We start from the raw sequence: 17,557 nt of genomic DNA on the forward strand, positions 1-17,557 counted from the left end.
ATATGTCCATGTTTTTCTTGTCAAGTCATTAATGAAAAGAGCAAAATACTTGTTGCCACCAGGAGTCGTGGTTTGCATAGGGCCACACATGTCTGAATATACTATCTCCAGCTTGTTTTGTGTCGTTTGTGGCAAATACTTCTTGAAAATACTCCTTGGTTGCTTACACTAGACACACTCTTTACACATTGTATCAGGGATCTGCATTGGGGGAAGCCCATTGACCATTGAATCTTTGCATAACTGAGTCAAATCTCTAAAGTTCAAGTGACCAAAGCGCATATGCCACAACCACTCTGCTTTGTCTTGTGTCAGCGTGAAATATTGATGGTTTACAACATGCATCACTACACGAAATGTCCTATTTTTGGACAAATTTGCCTTAATAACTAGTTTTCTTTCTTGGTCAAAGACACTAAGGCAGTTATCTTCCATTTTCATTACAAATCCTTTATGTAAAAGCAGGCCCAGGTTGAGGAGATTTGTCCTTAAACCAAGTACATAACAACTTCCTTCCCATTATCATCATGTAGAACAACCCTGTCAGATCCCTCTACAGTGAGACTTCGATCATCTACAAACCATTCTTTTTTTCCCATCATATGCGTCGAGCAAACAGAGTCCAAATACCAAGAGACCCCCTCTGCATCATCTTCATGGGTTCTTGCCATCAACATCACAATCTCTAAATCAGATGACTCGTCTTGTGCTAGATTCGCTTGGTTCTACGATTTATTCTTGGCTCCAGCTCCTTTCCAACATTCTTTTGCGAAATGACCAAAGTTTTTGGCAGTTATAGCACCTGACTTTTCGTTTATCAAACTTCCACTCCTTCTCCTGATCAGAAACATGGTCCTGGTTATCAGACTCACTTGAATCTTCCGCTATCTATTCTTGAGATTCTTTATGATTGACACGCTTCTTGTTAGGCTTCCTAACCATCTTTCCCTTTTCTTTATATTTGAACCGCGCTTATAGAACTTGTTCTTTGTACTGTCGTCGTTCGTTGATGCGATGCTCATGAGTCTCTAATGAGTGTTGCAGTTCTTCCAACTCCATGGTCTCGAGATCACGAGTTTCCTCAATAAGTACTACTACATGATCGAATCGAGGTGGTAAAGTCCTTAGAATCTTATCAACAATATATTGGTCTGAGATCTTATCTTTGCAGGGTCACATGGCGTTGATGTGTTCTTGCACTTTATCGAAGTATTCTGCCACAGTATCACTTTCTTCCATGGTTAGACACTCAAATTTTCTTCGTAAGGTCTGCATCTTCACCTGTTTATTCTTATCACCATCTCTATAGGTTTTAACCAGAATATCCCAAATTTCTTTGGCTATTTCAGCCTTTGAGATGCGGTTGAAAACCTTGGCGTCCACACACTGGTATAGAAGAAAGTGTGCCTTGCTATCAAGCTTCTGAAGCCCCTTGTAATTTCTTTTCTCCTTATCAATGGCTTTAGATCCTAGCTCGGGTAATCCATCAAACACTACCTCTGCAACATCTTGATAGCCAAAGATTGCTTGCATTTTGATCCGCCAATCGCCGAACAATTTCCATCGAACACTGGTAATGTTCCTTGCATCATCCCTCCAAGATCAGCCATTAGACACTCTCTATTCGTTCTGAATTTAGAAAGTACAACATAAACTTGGAGTAGAAGAACGCTTTCGTCGAGATCGCACATGTTGCTCTACAGAGTTTTCACAACCCGAGGATCGTCTAAGCTCTAGATACCATACAGAAATTAGGCAGAGAGAGAAGTAAAATAGAGAGAGTTTGATACGTACTGTCCACTATGTTATTTAATAGACTGGCTAAAGCAGCCTCTTATACAGCATAAGCCAAAAACAGGATGAAAGTTTAAAATGGAAAGAAGTCTTACAATTGTAACTGATTATAGAGACCTTTTAACAAACTAAAATAGAAAGCTTTTGACTTATATTCTAACATAAAAGGAAAACATAGTGCAGAGGAGAAACAATCGCCGACGGCTTGGAGCTTCAATCGAAGAACACATAGTGGCCACTCTCGTGCGCGTTAGAACGCAAGAAGAAGGAGGAACTAAACGTGTTTGCTACCGGTGAAACTTTTGTTGGTGATCGACGTCGTCGTCGGTGCCCTTAGCTGGCTGAAATAGGTACGACATTGATGATGATTAGTGGCTAGTTCAAAATTCAAAGAAGAAGAGACAACTTCACATGTGCATGATAGAAAAAAAATGAGAAGAAGAGAAAATGGGAGGCAACGGCGTCGGCAACTGGCAACACCTTCGTCGGTGGTCGGCGTTGGCATTGGCCAGCCATGAGTGGGTGAGGGTTAATGCCATGGGTCGTCAACGTAGAGGAGGAAGAAACCGTCTTTAAGGTTTTCATGTTATGAGAGTTATTTTGGGGTTGGGTTTAAATCTGATTTCGTTAACTACCTGCACCACCACTTTTAATATTCTCACCCTCCTTTGTATTGGGTCGGTCTCCTTCGTGTACCCTACATTTTTCAATCTCTACATCTTCATTATTTGTGTTGGCCTCCTGTGTACTTTTTCTTTCTGCACCACCAGGTTTACTAACATCACAGCCGATTTGTATTTATCTTCTATTTTGGACTCTTTTTTATTTTACTTCATGCACCTCTCACTAATTATTCATGCACTCTCATTTTGTTTTCCACTTTTATCCTTCTTAAATAAATTTCACCTTTTTAATTTTTTTCCTAAAAAATAAAAGTATTTGAAAATTATAAAAATTACAAAAGATAGAAAAAAATCTAAAAATGAAAAAATGTTTTTTCACTTTAGTGTGACGGTCTGTTCGCCCACACCATGTGACACTCATTTTCAAAAATACCAAAAATACTTTTCTTTCTCTTTTGGTGTCCGCTCGTATCGTGTGACACATATTTTCAGTAATTAAAAATACCAAAAAATTTTAAAATTTTAAAAATATAAAAATATCAACATTTTTAAGCAAACAAGTTTTTTAAGAACTACGTGATCCTTGATTTTCCACCGTGAGATACGTATGAGCAATACTAGTCCTTGTCAAGTTCACCTCCAAAAATCAAATAATTTTCCAAATAGTTTTCCAAATCAGTTCTCTTAAAAGAATTATGTAACCCTAATTTCTCATTTTGAATGAAAATACGTAAAACCAAAGTCAATCCTTATCGGACCCAAAAAATAAAACAAATATTTTTGTTTTTTTTAATATTATTATTTTATTATTTTTAGAAAAAATTAACATTTTGAAAATCACGTCAACTTTGCATCTTATTGAAATTGACTATGATTTCACATTTCAGATTCACATTTGGAGTAGTTTTTTTCCTCCTGGATCGTTTATATAAAAACTCATAAAAAATATAAATAAGGAAAATAGTATGAAATAAAATAAATATAATAATAAAGGGATATAGTAATTTAAATTAAAACAAAGGTTTAAGGTTTTCAAATAAAAAATAGCATGTTTTTTTTTCTAAATGGATGCAATCTTGCTCTGTATTTTGTAACAATATTGTTTATTTACACAAAACTTTTTGTTTTTGTTTTCTCTCTATTTTATTAATAATTTCTATCAAATCATTCTGTAAATAAAAATTCTACTAATTCAATATATCAATGCTATTTAATAGTTATCACTAACGATTAAATATCATTGAAAATATACTAGATTCTCTCTAATGTAATTACTTATGAAAATTTACTTTGATTAAATAAAGGTTTTTAACAGGTATTATTTATAATTATAATTATATATATATATATATATTATATTATATTATCGATTGACAGATAAGGTGAACAAGAGTCCTACAATAAACACACTCTCGCCCCCAAAATACTAATTAAATATTCATGTTTTTAATATATTCATGTAATAATATTAAAAAACACTCTATCAAAATTTCACCTTTTTCCTTTTTTATTTATTTTATTCTTTATTCTTTCTCTTTTGACATTCTTCTCTCCGAACCTTCGTTCCTTCTTTCTCTTTACATATTTTGTCATCCTTAAATGTCATAAAATAATTAAAATACAAAGATTATATAGTTCCAAGCTTATATATTATCTTTATTGCACTATTTTTTTTCTTTTATATGTCTGTTATTTAATGTATTTTCAAAAATATATTGATTGTTTTATTTTTTGTGTCATCTAATTTTCTATCACCTGTATCCTTGGTCCTTTGTTAGTAATATTCTTCTGTATTTCTTATTTATTTATTTATTTTCATTAAAATATTTGCCTATTTATTTCTTTAATAATTTTATTAATTAATTTTCCTGTTTATTTCTTTAATAATTTTATTAATGAATTTTCTTTAATAGTATATTAATATTTTTTATTTTTTCATTATTTAATTATTTACTACTAACATATTAATCGACTTTCATTCTTAGATTCGTTTTATCTATTTTTAGTGATATATTTATCAATTTTTATGTTTCTTTTATTTAAATCAAGTTCACTAATGTATTAATCCACATCTAATTATCTATTTAAAGTTTTTCTTTTTGATTTTTATAATATTTATTTTACTTTATATTATGTAATTTATTTTAAATATTATTCTTTTCATAATTCAATTAATAAATTTATACTAAGAAAGAAGATAAAAAGTAAATAAGTTTTAGTGTAAAAATTTTATTAAAAAGATGTTATGTAAATTTTATTATAATATGTTTAATTATTTTAATTATTTATTTGGATAATGTGTACAAATTATCGATTAAAACAATAAATTTTGATAAAGATAAATTATATATATACTCTATTATCATATTATATTTTCTTATTAAGTTTTAATATTTGTTTGGTTCATGTGTATAAATTATTATTTAATAAAAGGTATGACGTACTTAAAAAAATATTAAGTCTTGATACTAACTAAGTGCAAATTTCTTATAAACTAAGTTAGTGAGATTAAATTGTGTTTGAAATTCACTTTAAAATAATTATATTATTAATATTGTCAATAATTTTTTGTAAAATAAAAATAACTTTTTATTAAATTATATATATATATATATATATATATATTATTAACATTAAGAATCTTACCATTACAATATTACTAATTATGGTATATCTATGTTTATAAAAATACAATTACTGATGAAAAGAAAAGTTGAATAGACTATTAGTTGTATAATAATATAAACAGAAAATTTAAATTTGTTTTGAAAAGAGTCTGTATTAAAGTTTGGAAGGGAATAGAATATTAATTTTATTTTATGAGATTAAATTTTTTTTTTTTAAATATTTCATGCCATGTGAGTTCTCAGACCTCAAAGAACACGTGTTGAAAGTTTTACATTTTCTCTCTCTTGAATAGTGACCCTACCGTCTCGGTCCATACATATAATTATTATAATTATCGTTTTCAAATAAATTGTCCCACTAGTTTCCAACAAAGACTTGTGGTTTCTCATTAATTAAATGAATAATTACAAATAAGACTTTTATATCCCTCTTTAGATAATTATTTTTCAATCTCAATCTCTTAATAAAATAAAAATTCAGTCATTTCCAATGCTTTTTATAACTGTCACCTCACAACATAAAATGAATTAAACTTTTTTTTTTTTGAAAGAGTTCTTTTTTCATATAGTTTGTATATTCCTTTTTGTATTCACACAGTTTTACTTTCCCTTTTTCGAAAAACTATGTTAATAATTGCAGGTTTTGTGACAGTTCAATGTCAGTTTTATAGACAAGAGACAAATCTTCTCTTACTTTAACATTTGTTTTTCAATATTTTCCACACATTAATATATAAAGTAATATAAATTATATCAATCATTAAATTTCAATTTAATGAAAAAAATAACGGTTTTTAACAAGAACTCTTATAAATTCTGACTTGAGGTTTAAGAAAAGTAATACTTAATTTATGAATATCTATTTAGTATTTTAATTCAAGAGAAGTGCGTGTTTTGTGCCTGTGTGCGTTCTCATGGAAGAAAAAACCACTCTCCTTTACCTCCAAACTACCTCACTCTCGCTCAACTCCGTGAACGATGGCTCAAGCAACATAACCAAGATAAGGAATCACAATCACAAGACATGGGAGAAAATCCAGAACAACATCAACAATCTCCAGAGCAGCAGGATTGCAAAAATCAACCGGACATGCAAGTAGCCGCTCCGAGTGATGGATCCGCCGCCTCTAAGTCTCGCGCTCAGAAGCGCTATGTTGTCAAGATTCGGAGCGATTCTGAAACCAAGCGCCTGATTGCGGGAGTGAAACCGGATAACCGCCGCAAATCGGTGACTGAAGTCGGTGACGGTGACGGAGACGGAGACAAAACCAGCTCCGGAAAAGGAAAAGTCGGTAAATGGAAGAAGAAGTGGGGCAATAGGAAAGTGAATCCGAAAAAAACTAACACGGAGGAGAGAGAAGCAAGTGGAGAAGGTTCTGGAACAACAGCACTGGAAAAGGAAAAAGCGTCAGAAAAGGTCACAATCGAGAGCGAGTTGAAGGAGAAGGAGGATGGTTTGGTAAAGATGAATGAGGTTGAAGAGAGAGTTGGGGTTTTATCGATTAACTCGGGAAATGGAAAAGAGAAGGCAAAATCAGAGGAAATGAAAACCGGTGTTCGTGATTTTCACCAGCGGAGGAGGTATCAACAACACTCTAAAGTTCGGGTGGGGAGAGCAGAGAAAAATATGGTTTGGGTAAGGAAGGATGAGATTTGAGACTTAGTTCTGTGGTCTTGTTAATAATTGGTGAAGTTGTTTTCATTTCTCAAATTTATTAGAATCAATCATAGAGTCTTTTACAATGCTGCTGCTCTTATCAAATGAATTCATATGCAATGTTTGTGTTTCCTTTGCATAATCCATGACTCATTGATGGAGATTGCAACTTGTTCATATTCATCATGATCTGAATGTCCTTACTCTTTACTCTTTACTCTGTTACTGTGCTGTGTTGTTTACAGGGAGTTTCATTTGGTATTCATAGTTGCATCATGTGTGAAGCAATGTGTCTTCTTCAAAATGCTCCCCTGCTATTTTTTACCAAATCAAATGTTTAATATTTAATAGTATTGATATCATGAACCGAACAACATTACACACCAAACAACATAACATCACCAACATTTCCTTCTCCATCATCCTCCATTTTTTTTAATGTTTCTTGTCTTCTCTATTTTATAATTCATTCAGGTAAAGGTTTTGTAGATGGTGAAGTTACTTAACTCTTTCGAATAAGCTTTTCATTTCTCTCAAAGGATGAGAGCAACTGCAGATGTGACACTGGTAGAGGAGTTATTTATGGATTGTGGTAATGGATTTAACAGTTCGAAAATAATAATTTCATATTTAATGAAATGGCATTTCGGATCATATAATTGGTAGTGATAATGGATTTATCACGATAGGATAATTTTGGATTGTGGAATTCAAAGTGGTAAGTTTAACTTACGGATTAAAGATTTGATAAGTTGTCTTAACAAATCCAATCTATAAATATAATATGAATTTAAAATATATTTATAGATTATTTAATTCGTGATTAAATTTCTAAAGCATTAGATGCATTCCATAATTTAGAAACTGAAAATGTAATGTACTGGAGACTACATCACTTGTGTTCAAATTGTAAAACTTAAAAGGGTTCTTTGATACAATTTGGACTACAGTTTCCAGATGCCATGACTTGGAGTAAGAAGGAGCCATATCATTAAGGCCGTTTCTGTCTCCACCTCTCTTTTTTTTAATGCACTCCCATAAAATGTATAAATTTGAAATTGCCCTTCATTAAAAGTTATTTCTGCATTTCTTTTAACGAATTTTGGATTATAAAATTTCAAAATATTTTTGAATTCGAAAAAACATTTCAAATTATATATTAAAAATATTTTGAAACGTGTATTTTGAAATATATTTTCGAATTTGAAAATATCTTATACAATTTAAAATATAAATTGAAAAATAAAATATTTTAGATTAAATTCAAAAAATATTTTATGAAACATTTAATTCAAAATATTTTTTTATGTTTCGAATTAGATATTTGGATGATATTTCTAATTAATGTGTAAATTAAAGATAGTCATGGATTGGATTTTTAATTATCTAACTCACGTCCATTTTAGATTCAAATAATTGAATTAAATTTTTGATCTAAATTCATTTTTTTTCGTAGAACTTGTTTGAAGTTTTTATAAAACCCAAATCCAAATATTTGGATCAAACTTAAAATTTTGATCCAATATTTTGATCAAGTTCAAAATTTATAATCCAATAAATTTAAATTGAATTTTTTTAAAACTTATGTTCTTAGAATCGACATTATCAAAATTTGGCAAAATTTTGGTTGAAGCCAACTGGCCGAATTTTAATATGGGATCGACTCGGTCGAATTTTGGTCGAGGTCAACTTAGTCTAATAAGGCCAAATTTTTTTTACAGCTGACTCGGCCGAATACGACTAAATTTGGGTCAGGATCGTCTCGGTCAAATTTCTATCGAGACCAATTCGACTGAATTTGGTTGAATTTTAGTTAAGGTCAACTCGGCTGAATATGACCAAATTTCGATCAGGGGCCGACTCGGCTGAATATAATCAAATTTCAATCAGGGGCCGACTCGGCTGAGTACGACTAAATTTCGATTGTGACCAACTCGGTAGAAATTGTCAAATTTCGTTCAGGGCTTACTCAACCAAATTTGAACCATGCCAACTTGATCAATGTCTGACCGAGGTTGACTCGACTGAATTTGACCCTATTTTAGTCAATGTTAACTCAGCTAACTACGGTCAAATTTCAGTTGCAGCAGACTCCGCCGAAAAGGCCAACTTTTTGTGGGGACTAACTCAACTAAATTTTAAAGGTGATGTCTTCTCATGTAAATAAGAAACTATAAACATATCTTCTAAAAAAAAGGCGAGGTGAGAAAAATCTGTTATCAAATTTCTAGCAAACTTGTAGCTATAAATTGGATAATTGTATAATTGTTTTGTACATGTATAATTTTAATTTGTTTTGCTTGATCTTTATTCGACAGATGGAATAAAAACTCTATTGTAATTATTTGAAAACTTAATAAAATAGATTTCTTTAATATGTTTTAATCTATTTGGTTTTGTTATCTACCATGCATCCAAATATTTAATCTAAAAGCAACAATATTTGTTTAGTATGATGAAATTTTCCAAAAGGGAAGATATCCAACCAAGTAAGATTTCAAATTTTAAAAATACTTTAATCCCAAACCCTGGTGAAGAAAGTGATAATTACTTTTAAGTGGAATAATTTCATGGCACTTAACAAATGTATTAATGTTCTAGACCGTTTTATACCATTAACAAAAATAATGGGGCATAAATCCAATTCTTGTAACTGATTAAACCAAATTAATCTTGAAATGTTTGGTTACTGAATTGAAATTAATTGGAATTCATATACAATTCTCCTTATATTAGAAAAATGATCAATCATTTCAGAAGTTGAAAAAGTTCTTTCATCTGATACTGGTAAAAGATGTCTCAAGATAATGCTGCATGCAACCATGCAAGTGCTGTCACTGACAACAAAGGTGGTGCTACTAACAAAAACGCAGGTGCTGCAAAGAAAGTGGAGGAGGTGAAGCCACATGCTGTGCATGAACAATTGCCAGGAGTTCAATACTGCATCCTGAGTCCTCCTCCATGGCGTTAGTACACTGTTGTCTACTTGTAATAATGATAATAAGAACTGTAAAAAGTTTGAAGTTTTTGGAATTTAGAACACAAAATCTCACATATCTTTGCAAAAAATAGAAAGAAGCAAAGTTTTTTGTTAAAATGTTTCTGAAAGAGTATATATGATTAACTCTGAATGTTGCTGCATGATGCAGGTGAAGCAGTGCTATTGGGGTTTCAGCATTACCTTCTGACTCTTGGAGTTACCGTTCTGATTCCAACCATACTTGTTCCTCAAATGGGTGGAGGAGTTGTAAGAACTTTTTGTTTGCTTTTGAGGTTTTAAATATTAGAAACGAAACTGAATGGTTTGATCAATGTAGGCTGAGAAGACACGAGTGTTTCAGACACTTTTGTTTGTTTCTGGAATAAGCACATTTCTTCAATCCTTGTTTGGAACTCGACTTCCGATTGTAGTTGTTGGTTCATACACTTACATAGTACCTATAACTTCTATTATCCATGCCAGAAGATACAATTCATACACAGATCCTTATGAGGTCAATGAGACTATTTTTGCTTCTTATATTCTGTTCTGTTACTGTTAGTGATTTTCTGACTCAGTGCTTGATTTTTCTAGAGGTTTATTCAGACAATGAGAGCTATTCAAGGTGCCTTGATCATAACTGCATGTTTCCAAATGGCTATTGGATTTTTTGGCTTTTGGAGAAATGCTGTTAGGTTAGTGTGATTCTCTTGGCTGGTTTCATAATCTGATAATCTTGTTTTAATAACTATTGTATATTAGTTTTGATCAACATTTTTAATAGTGTTAGCCACTTCAATCATCTCAGGTTCCTCAGTCCACTGAGTGTAGTCCCTTATATAACTTTCACAGGACTCAGCCTCTATCGTTTTGGTTTCCCAATGGTATTTGTGATGTCTTGATTTTCATGTTTGACAGAAGTTTTGTATTGCTTTTCCTCCATCTATATTTTCCAATCAATGTTGCAGGTGGCAGAATGTGTTGAAATTGGGCTTCCAACACTAGTTGTGTTTGTTTTCATATCGCAGGCAAGTTGGTCTTGCACAGTTTTTTACCTGTTTGCTTTGTCCTACTTGATCTTGGTGGACCAAATTTTACAAAACAGGAGTGTGTGATTTCAAATAAGAATTTCAGGATGAAAACAGTGAAGAGACAATTCCTAAGAAACTTTAAACCATTTAGTATTTATTTTTTAACTTTTTGATCTAACTGTTTGACAGTGTTCTATGCTTATGCAGTATCTTAATCGTTATATTGGCATCAAGAAGCCTATATATGACCGATATTCAGTGCTCTTCACTGTTACAATTGCATGGTTATTTGCACTGTTTCTAACTTCATGCACTGTGTATAACCACAAGTCAGAAAGTACACAGAATAATTGCCGCACCGATCGTGCTGGACTTATTACAGCCGCTCCATGGTAAGATTGAGTGCAGACATGTTTTCTCAATCAGTGATCAGTTATTTAAACGCTGCTAAGAACTACCGAGCTGAACATTGTCTTTCAAAAGAAAATTGTAGAAATGATGAGATTGAAAACGAGAAGATACTGTGACATGAACAGCAATTCATGAGATAGGAAACACACGTGTTGTATGTATGAAAACATAGTTCTTCAAAAATGGTTAATAATGTTTGAACATGTGAAATGTTTATGAGCTACACCACTTTCAGCCCTTTTAAGATGAGGTCAAAGTTTAGCATTTATACGCAGGGTGTATTTTCCTGGTTTCTTCCAATGGGGGCCTCCTACATTCAATGCTGGGGAGGCTTTAGCTATGATCGCTGCTTCCTTTGTTTCATTTTTTGAGGTAGTCACTTTACCCCTTGATTCATTCAAACTTGAAAAATCATTCAATGTTCATCTTGTTCAAACTATTTGTTTGCCTTGAAACTTCAAACTATGCAGTATACTGGTACATGCTATGCTGCAGCAAGATATGGAAGTGCCACACCAGTGCCACCATCTGTTATCAGCCGTGGAGCTGGTTGGGTGGTAGGATTCACTAAATTTTTCAATTTTCTCCCTTGAATCTAGTTATAAAACCTGTGATGTGATGTGACCTATTTTTAGTTGTTTGTGTCATTGTTATTGTGTTTTTAGGGAGTAAGTGCTTTGCTGAGTGGCGTGTTTGGTTCTATAACCGGGTCTACAGCATCGGTGTAAGGATTATAAACTTGTTATCTTATACCTTGGGCCACTTTTCTCTCTGTATTATTTCAGATTGTGCTTTACTTGTATTTCAGAGAAAATGCTGGTTTGTTAGCATTGACAAAAGCAGGAAGCAGAAGAGTGGTTCAAATATCATCTGGTTTTATGATTCTCTTCTCTATATTCGGTATGGTAACCAATGTGATATATATATATACGATTCATGATTTCAGAGTCTCGGAGAAGAATATGGCACAACACTAGTATTTGAGATCCAAAGTTGAATACTAACATTGCCAAAACTACTTTATATCAGTATATGCAACTCTCACCTTGTTAATTATGATGGGTTGTTGTATCTAATATGATAGCATTAGAAACTATATTTCATGAACCAATGATAAGCTCTATACACCTCAGTTTGTTTGACTAATAAGACAGGATTTGACACTATTGTTCATGAACCAATAATTTTCTTTAATTGGCTATGTTTCCCTTAGTTTGTTTTTCTCTTCGTTAAAGTATGATAACACATGCTGTTTTCTCTTCAACTAGGAAAAGTGGGAGCATTTTTTGCTTCAGTACCCATGCCAATTATAGCAGCATTATATTGTGTGTTATTCGGCTACGTTTGTAAGTTCTCTCTGATTAGTGTTCATTGTGGTGTTATGGTTGGTTGAAAAAAGGACTTAGTAATGTTAAATACGATTTTGGAATATTATGCAGCTTCTGGGGGGCTTGGTTTTCTCCAATTCTGCAACCTGAACAATTTCAGAACCAAATTTGTGTTGGGATTCTCGTTCTTCCTGGGCCTCTCAATACCACAATATTTCACAGAATACTATCACGTGAAGGAGCATAGGGGAATTCCCTCATGGGTGAAATCTCTTTAACCCAAACCCCCATGATTGAAATCTGATTCATGTGATGTGGTGTACAGTTTTTTTGTTATGATTCATTGATTTGATTTGAATGAATGTGGTGCAGTTGAATGATGTTGTGAGTGTGATGTTGATGTCCCACACAACAGTTGCAGCTTTGGTTGGTTTCGTTTTGGATGTGACATTGTCTCGTGAAGATGATTGTGCACGTAAAGACATTAGTTTGCAGTGGTGGGAGAGGTTCAGCTTGTACAGTGCAGATGTTAAGAATGATGAGTTCTACTCTTTACCATGCAGACTTGATAAGCTTTTTCCACCTTCTTAGTACCACCATCACCACCACCACCATCTTCTGTTTTTTTTTTCCTGTTTCACTTTATTTCCGTGATTAATGCAAATGGGATTCCTCATTTTTTGTTTTTTTGAACTTCCTTGTCAAAACTGTGTGGTTTCACTGTGTTATGTTTGGAGAAAAATGTTTAGAGCAATGCAAGGTTCAATTGTTGTTCATCTGATTTCTGATATGATTTACTTCATGTTCCAAATGTTTGGTAGTTTTCTGCATTTTATTTCACTGACTTCTATGCCTAAATGCTGAATGTTAACACTGTCAACAAATTTTTATACATACTTTACCTTTTAACATTTTTTTTATAAACTTTTTTAATCATCAAACCAAAATATCCTTAAAGAAGTGAATTGTCAAAATGATGCATCTAGTGTAAAAAAAAAAACATTTTTTCGGTATAGCCTAAATCTTACCCTTTTTTAATTATTTTTGTTTGGGAAAAAATTGTTTGACGCAACATAACATTCATTTGACAATGATCTAGAAAAGTGAAAAAAAAAAAAAGTGAATTTTTGTATTTGTAAATACAAAAAAGAGTAAAGCATAATGTTAAAAGATTGTAAAAATTTGGTTTAAAAAGAGTGTTTTGAAGATGTTGTCAAATTAATAAAAATTAATTTTTGGATTAATAATGGGTTGGTGGTATTTTTTCTTATTCTGTATTTTATAATCTTTTAATTGTTTTGAAATATTTCTTTTATTGAAATTTAAAAATTCATACAAAATGAAAAAATAAATGAGAAATTATAATAAAAAATCTCATTTGACATTAATAGAGTAAAATACTCATAAAAAAGGGTGAATTTTTGTATTTGTAAAAAAAAAAAGTAAAGCACAATGTCAAAAGAGTAAGTGTTTTGAAGATGTTGTCATATTAACCAAAAATAATTTCTGGATTAATAATGGATTGGCGGTATTTTTTTTCTCTGTATTTCATAATCTTTTAATTGTTTTGAAATATTTCATTTACCAAATTTAATAGTTCATAGAAAATGAAAAATAAATGAGAAATTACAGAAAATTTTCATGATGCTCGTTTTGGAGAATTAAAATGTTGTCCAAGTAAAAATTGGTTGAAAATATTATGTGGGAAGTGATCAAAGTAAATGTACGATTAGATTGAAATTTCCTTTCATATAAATTATATATAATTTTATATGAATTGTTGTAATGAAATGTTTTTTCTATCTTAATGTATCTATAATTATATATAAAAAATTTCTTTTTTTTCACATCTCATAATTTTAATTTACTCTTTGTAATATAATTATTTGTTAAATTTTTAAAATTCAAAGTTATTTTTATATAAAACTATCTATCTTCTCTCCTTTTTTTTCCCTATCCATCAGTAGTTATTTCCTATTCTTTTCTCTTCATCTCACTTTGTTTTCAATAAATATAAATTTATTTTGTATACTAATTTAATAATATTACAATATCATTACTTACAAATAAATATCATGAATATTTAAAAGACACTTATACACAGGCGCGATAGTACTTATGTTTACACTAGTATTAATATTTTTTTTATATTTTGTTTATATATATATATATATATATATATATATATATATAATAGATATCATGTATTCTTCAAAATATATTTAAATATAAATTATATTACTATTGTTTAATTTTGATGAAATTTTTAAGTATCTATAATATTATAAATATAAGTGATAATATTATAATATTATTAAATTAATATATAAAATAATTTATATTTATTAAAAATAAAATGAAATGAATGGATAAAAGATGAGAAAATAACTGATGAATAGGAAAAAAAAGAAGGAAAGAAGAGAGATAATTTTATAGAAAACATGCAAAAATAATAGTTAATTTTAAAAATTTAACAAATAATTATATTGTAAAGAATAAAATTGAAATTATAAAATGTGAACATAAAAGAGAAAATCTATTTATATATAGTTATAGATAAATTAATAATAAAATTAATTTATAATATATAAATAAAGTAAATTTAATTTTATATGTTCTAAAGATGAGTTATAATTGAATTCATTTGTTAATAGGATATAATAGTCTATCTTAATAAGATTTCGTCTTATTATTCATAATCAAACTTAGACATGTCAAAGTGAGTTAATCCGGCTCACACGGGTTGGCTCACCACGAGTCGAGTTGAAAATGAATGAACCCAACCCGGCTCATTTTATGGTGAGCCAGAAATTTTGTAACCCGGCTCAACCCACTACGGGTTGGTGGGTTAAGTGGGTTGGCTCACCAATCCACCTAAAAAAATATTTTTTTTTAGTATTCAAATATTTAAATAAATTTTTAAGTAACCCATGAGATGACAATCATAGTAAAATCAAGAACCAATGTTTTGATCATGCTCACCATCAATATATGAAGAATTGTTTCCAAGGAAGTATCCATATAGTCTAAGAAAGCATAGCTAATATTACAAATTTTCTATCATGTTATTCAACAAAATATAAATAAAAAAACTATACATTTTTGTCATGTTAATTTATAAAAAAATGTTTATAAGACGGTTGCTTGAGTAATTTACTATAAACATTATAGTTAAAGATTAAAGTATCAACATATATAACTTGACAATCAAATTAATTAAACATTCAAACTATTCAAATATTATTGAGCAACATTCTAGCATTTAAAAATATGAAATTGTAAACATATATAATAGGAGTAGTAAATAACTATTAAAAAAATTTTAAAAAAATTTAAAAATAAAAATAAAAAAAATTGTAAAAAGATGTTGGTGGGTTAAGTGGGCCAACCCACCTCCAACCCGGCTCGAACCCGTTTAACCCGTGGGTTAAGTGAGCCTGGCTCGAACCCGTGGTAAACTAGATTGGCTTACAGGTTGAAACTCATTTTAACATCTCTAATCAAACTACTCGTAATTATTCCGGGTCTTGTTGTTATTCAGAGTCTACTATATTAACTCGTAACATAATTATCTTAGTTCATATTAAGTGAACAATTTTTATTTTATTAACCAATTTTGTAGAATTAAATTAAATTTATATTAATTATTAAAATTTAAGCGAGTCTAAACTTTTACATTAAATAAAAGTAAACACCATATATATAAATATTAAAGATAAATAATTTATCGTTTTAAAATTTTGAATTAGAAGTAGTCCGTGGATTAGACTTCTATTCTATTTGTGTTTAGGTTTTCTTCATGATTCTTCTCCCAAATTCTTCTTTCAAAGATCGATCATTTATTGACTTTAATTTTAATTCAAAAGAAAGATTTTATTTGGAAAATTATATATATATATTGTATGAGCCGGAAAACATGGGCAGCGGAAAGTGGATGATAAGATGCAGTGGAGGGTGTTCGTTGTGTTGCTATTACCATTGTCATTGCTTTCTCTGATACAGCTACTACCATTCTTATTATCTCTAACTCTCACTCTTCTTTCATTTTCATAATAATGTAACCTTTTTTTCCAATAGTCATCTAAATCATAATTTCAATATCCCTTTTCCTGCTACAACCGGCCCCGCTAACTTCTTCCAACCATTTTCATGCACTCTATTTTTCTATATTTCTTATAAGTTTCGTACCAAACAAAAGATAAAACAATTTAATAGTATATAAATAGATATAAATCTTACTTTACAAGTAAATTTTATCGGATTGAATTTAAAATTCACTTCTTTTAACTTTAACTTTTTACGCATCATATGAATTCTCATGATCATGATGTAAACATCTTTCAAAGTATATGTGCAATGCACTTACACTTAAAATACTATTAAGGAGGCATCTAATCATAAAATTATTATTATTATTTACAGCGAAATTGTCAAATAAATACTATCTTATTGATAGATTTTTCATGCAATGATACATTCTCTTCCTTTGATTTTTTATAAAAGGGTGTCATTAGAGAGATATTATATATTATATATGTGACATTGAGCTCAATTAAAGTAAGGGATTGATATCACTTTTAACCAAAAATCTCGAGACATTAAGTTTATTAGTTCTTTCATGGTATAATTAGTCGTATAGTACCCAGTTTAGTGCTGGAGTTTCTAATTGGTACCCGGTTTAAAAAAAGTGTTAATTACGTACCCAAATTAGTTTAAGTGCACCAATTGAGTCCATTTAAGTTGACGCCGTTAGAAAGGTTAACGTTGACTGATACTGGTTGGTCTGTGAATTAAATTTGGAACACGTGGAAATTAATTTTTAATGACATGGAAAGCTGGGGAAGAAAATTAAATATGTCTTGTAATGAAAAATTTTAAAAATAAAAGAACGAAAATTAAAAAAAAAGGGCGACAAAGTTAAAAAAGAAGTCGCTGAAGCATGTGATAAAAACGTGAAATTGGAGAAAGGTGACACAAGGGAGACGAACTGGTGGAGGATTCTTCGTGAAGTGGTGGAGAAATTGAAGGCGACTTTTGAACACTGAAGTGGAGACTTGAGAGCGACTTGCGGGCCATTGATAACGAAAGGTTGGTATTGTATTTTTC

General features: G+C 30.7%; 1 protein-coding gene and 1 long non-coding RNA gene across 2 annotated transcripts; one reads left to right on the top strand and one right to left on the bottom strand.

Moving 5' to 3' along the window:
• Window positions 1–1,782: 1,782 nt before the first annotated feature.
• Window positions 1,783–2,567, bottom strand: LOC114193692. Its single transcript, XR_003606292.1, has 2 exons — window positions 2,275–2,567; window positions 1,783–2,135 (listed from the first exon to the last, which is right to left on the bottom strand). It is a non-coding gene; the product is annotated as an uncharacterized LOC114193692 (long non-coding RNA).
• Window positions 2,568–9,495: 6,928 nt separating this feature from the next.
• Window positions 9,496–13,120, top strand: LOC114193109 (putative nucleobase-ascorbate transporter 10). Its single transcript, XM_028082810.1, has 14 exons — window positions 9,496–9,667; window positions 9,851–9,948; window positions 10,019–10,195; window positions 10,276–10,376; window positions 10,490–10,565; window positions 10,650–10,709; window positions 10,920–11,104; window positions 11,399–11,495; window positions 11,594–11,680; window positions 11,789–11,847; window positions 11,932–12,023; window positions 12,392–12,469; window positions 12,563–12,714; window positions 12,824–13,120. The coding sequence occupies exons 1-14, from the start codon at window positions 9,496–9,498 to the stop codon at window positions 13,040–13,042; spliced, it is 1,653 nt and encodes a 550-aa protein (XP_027938611.1). The 3' UTR covers window positions 13,043–13,120.
• The last annotated feature ends 4,437 nt before the right edge of the window (window positions 13,121–17,557 follow it).

Source organism: Vigna unguiculata, chromosome 8 (genome assembly GCF_004118075.2).
Source record: "Vigna unguiculata cultivar IT97K-499-35 chromosome 8, ASM411807v1, whole genome shotgun sequence".
NCBI classification, from domain to species: Eukaryota; Viridiplantae; Streptophyta; class Magnoliopsida; order Fabales; family Fabaceae; genus Vigna; species Vigna unguiculata.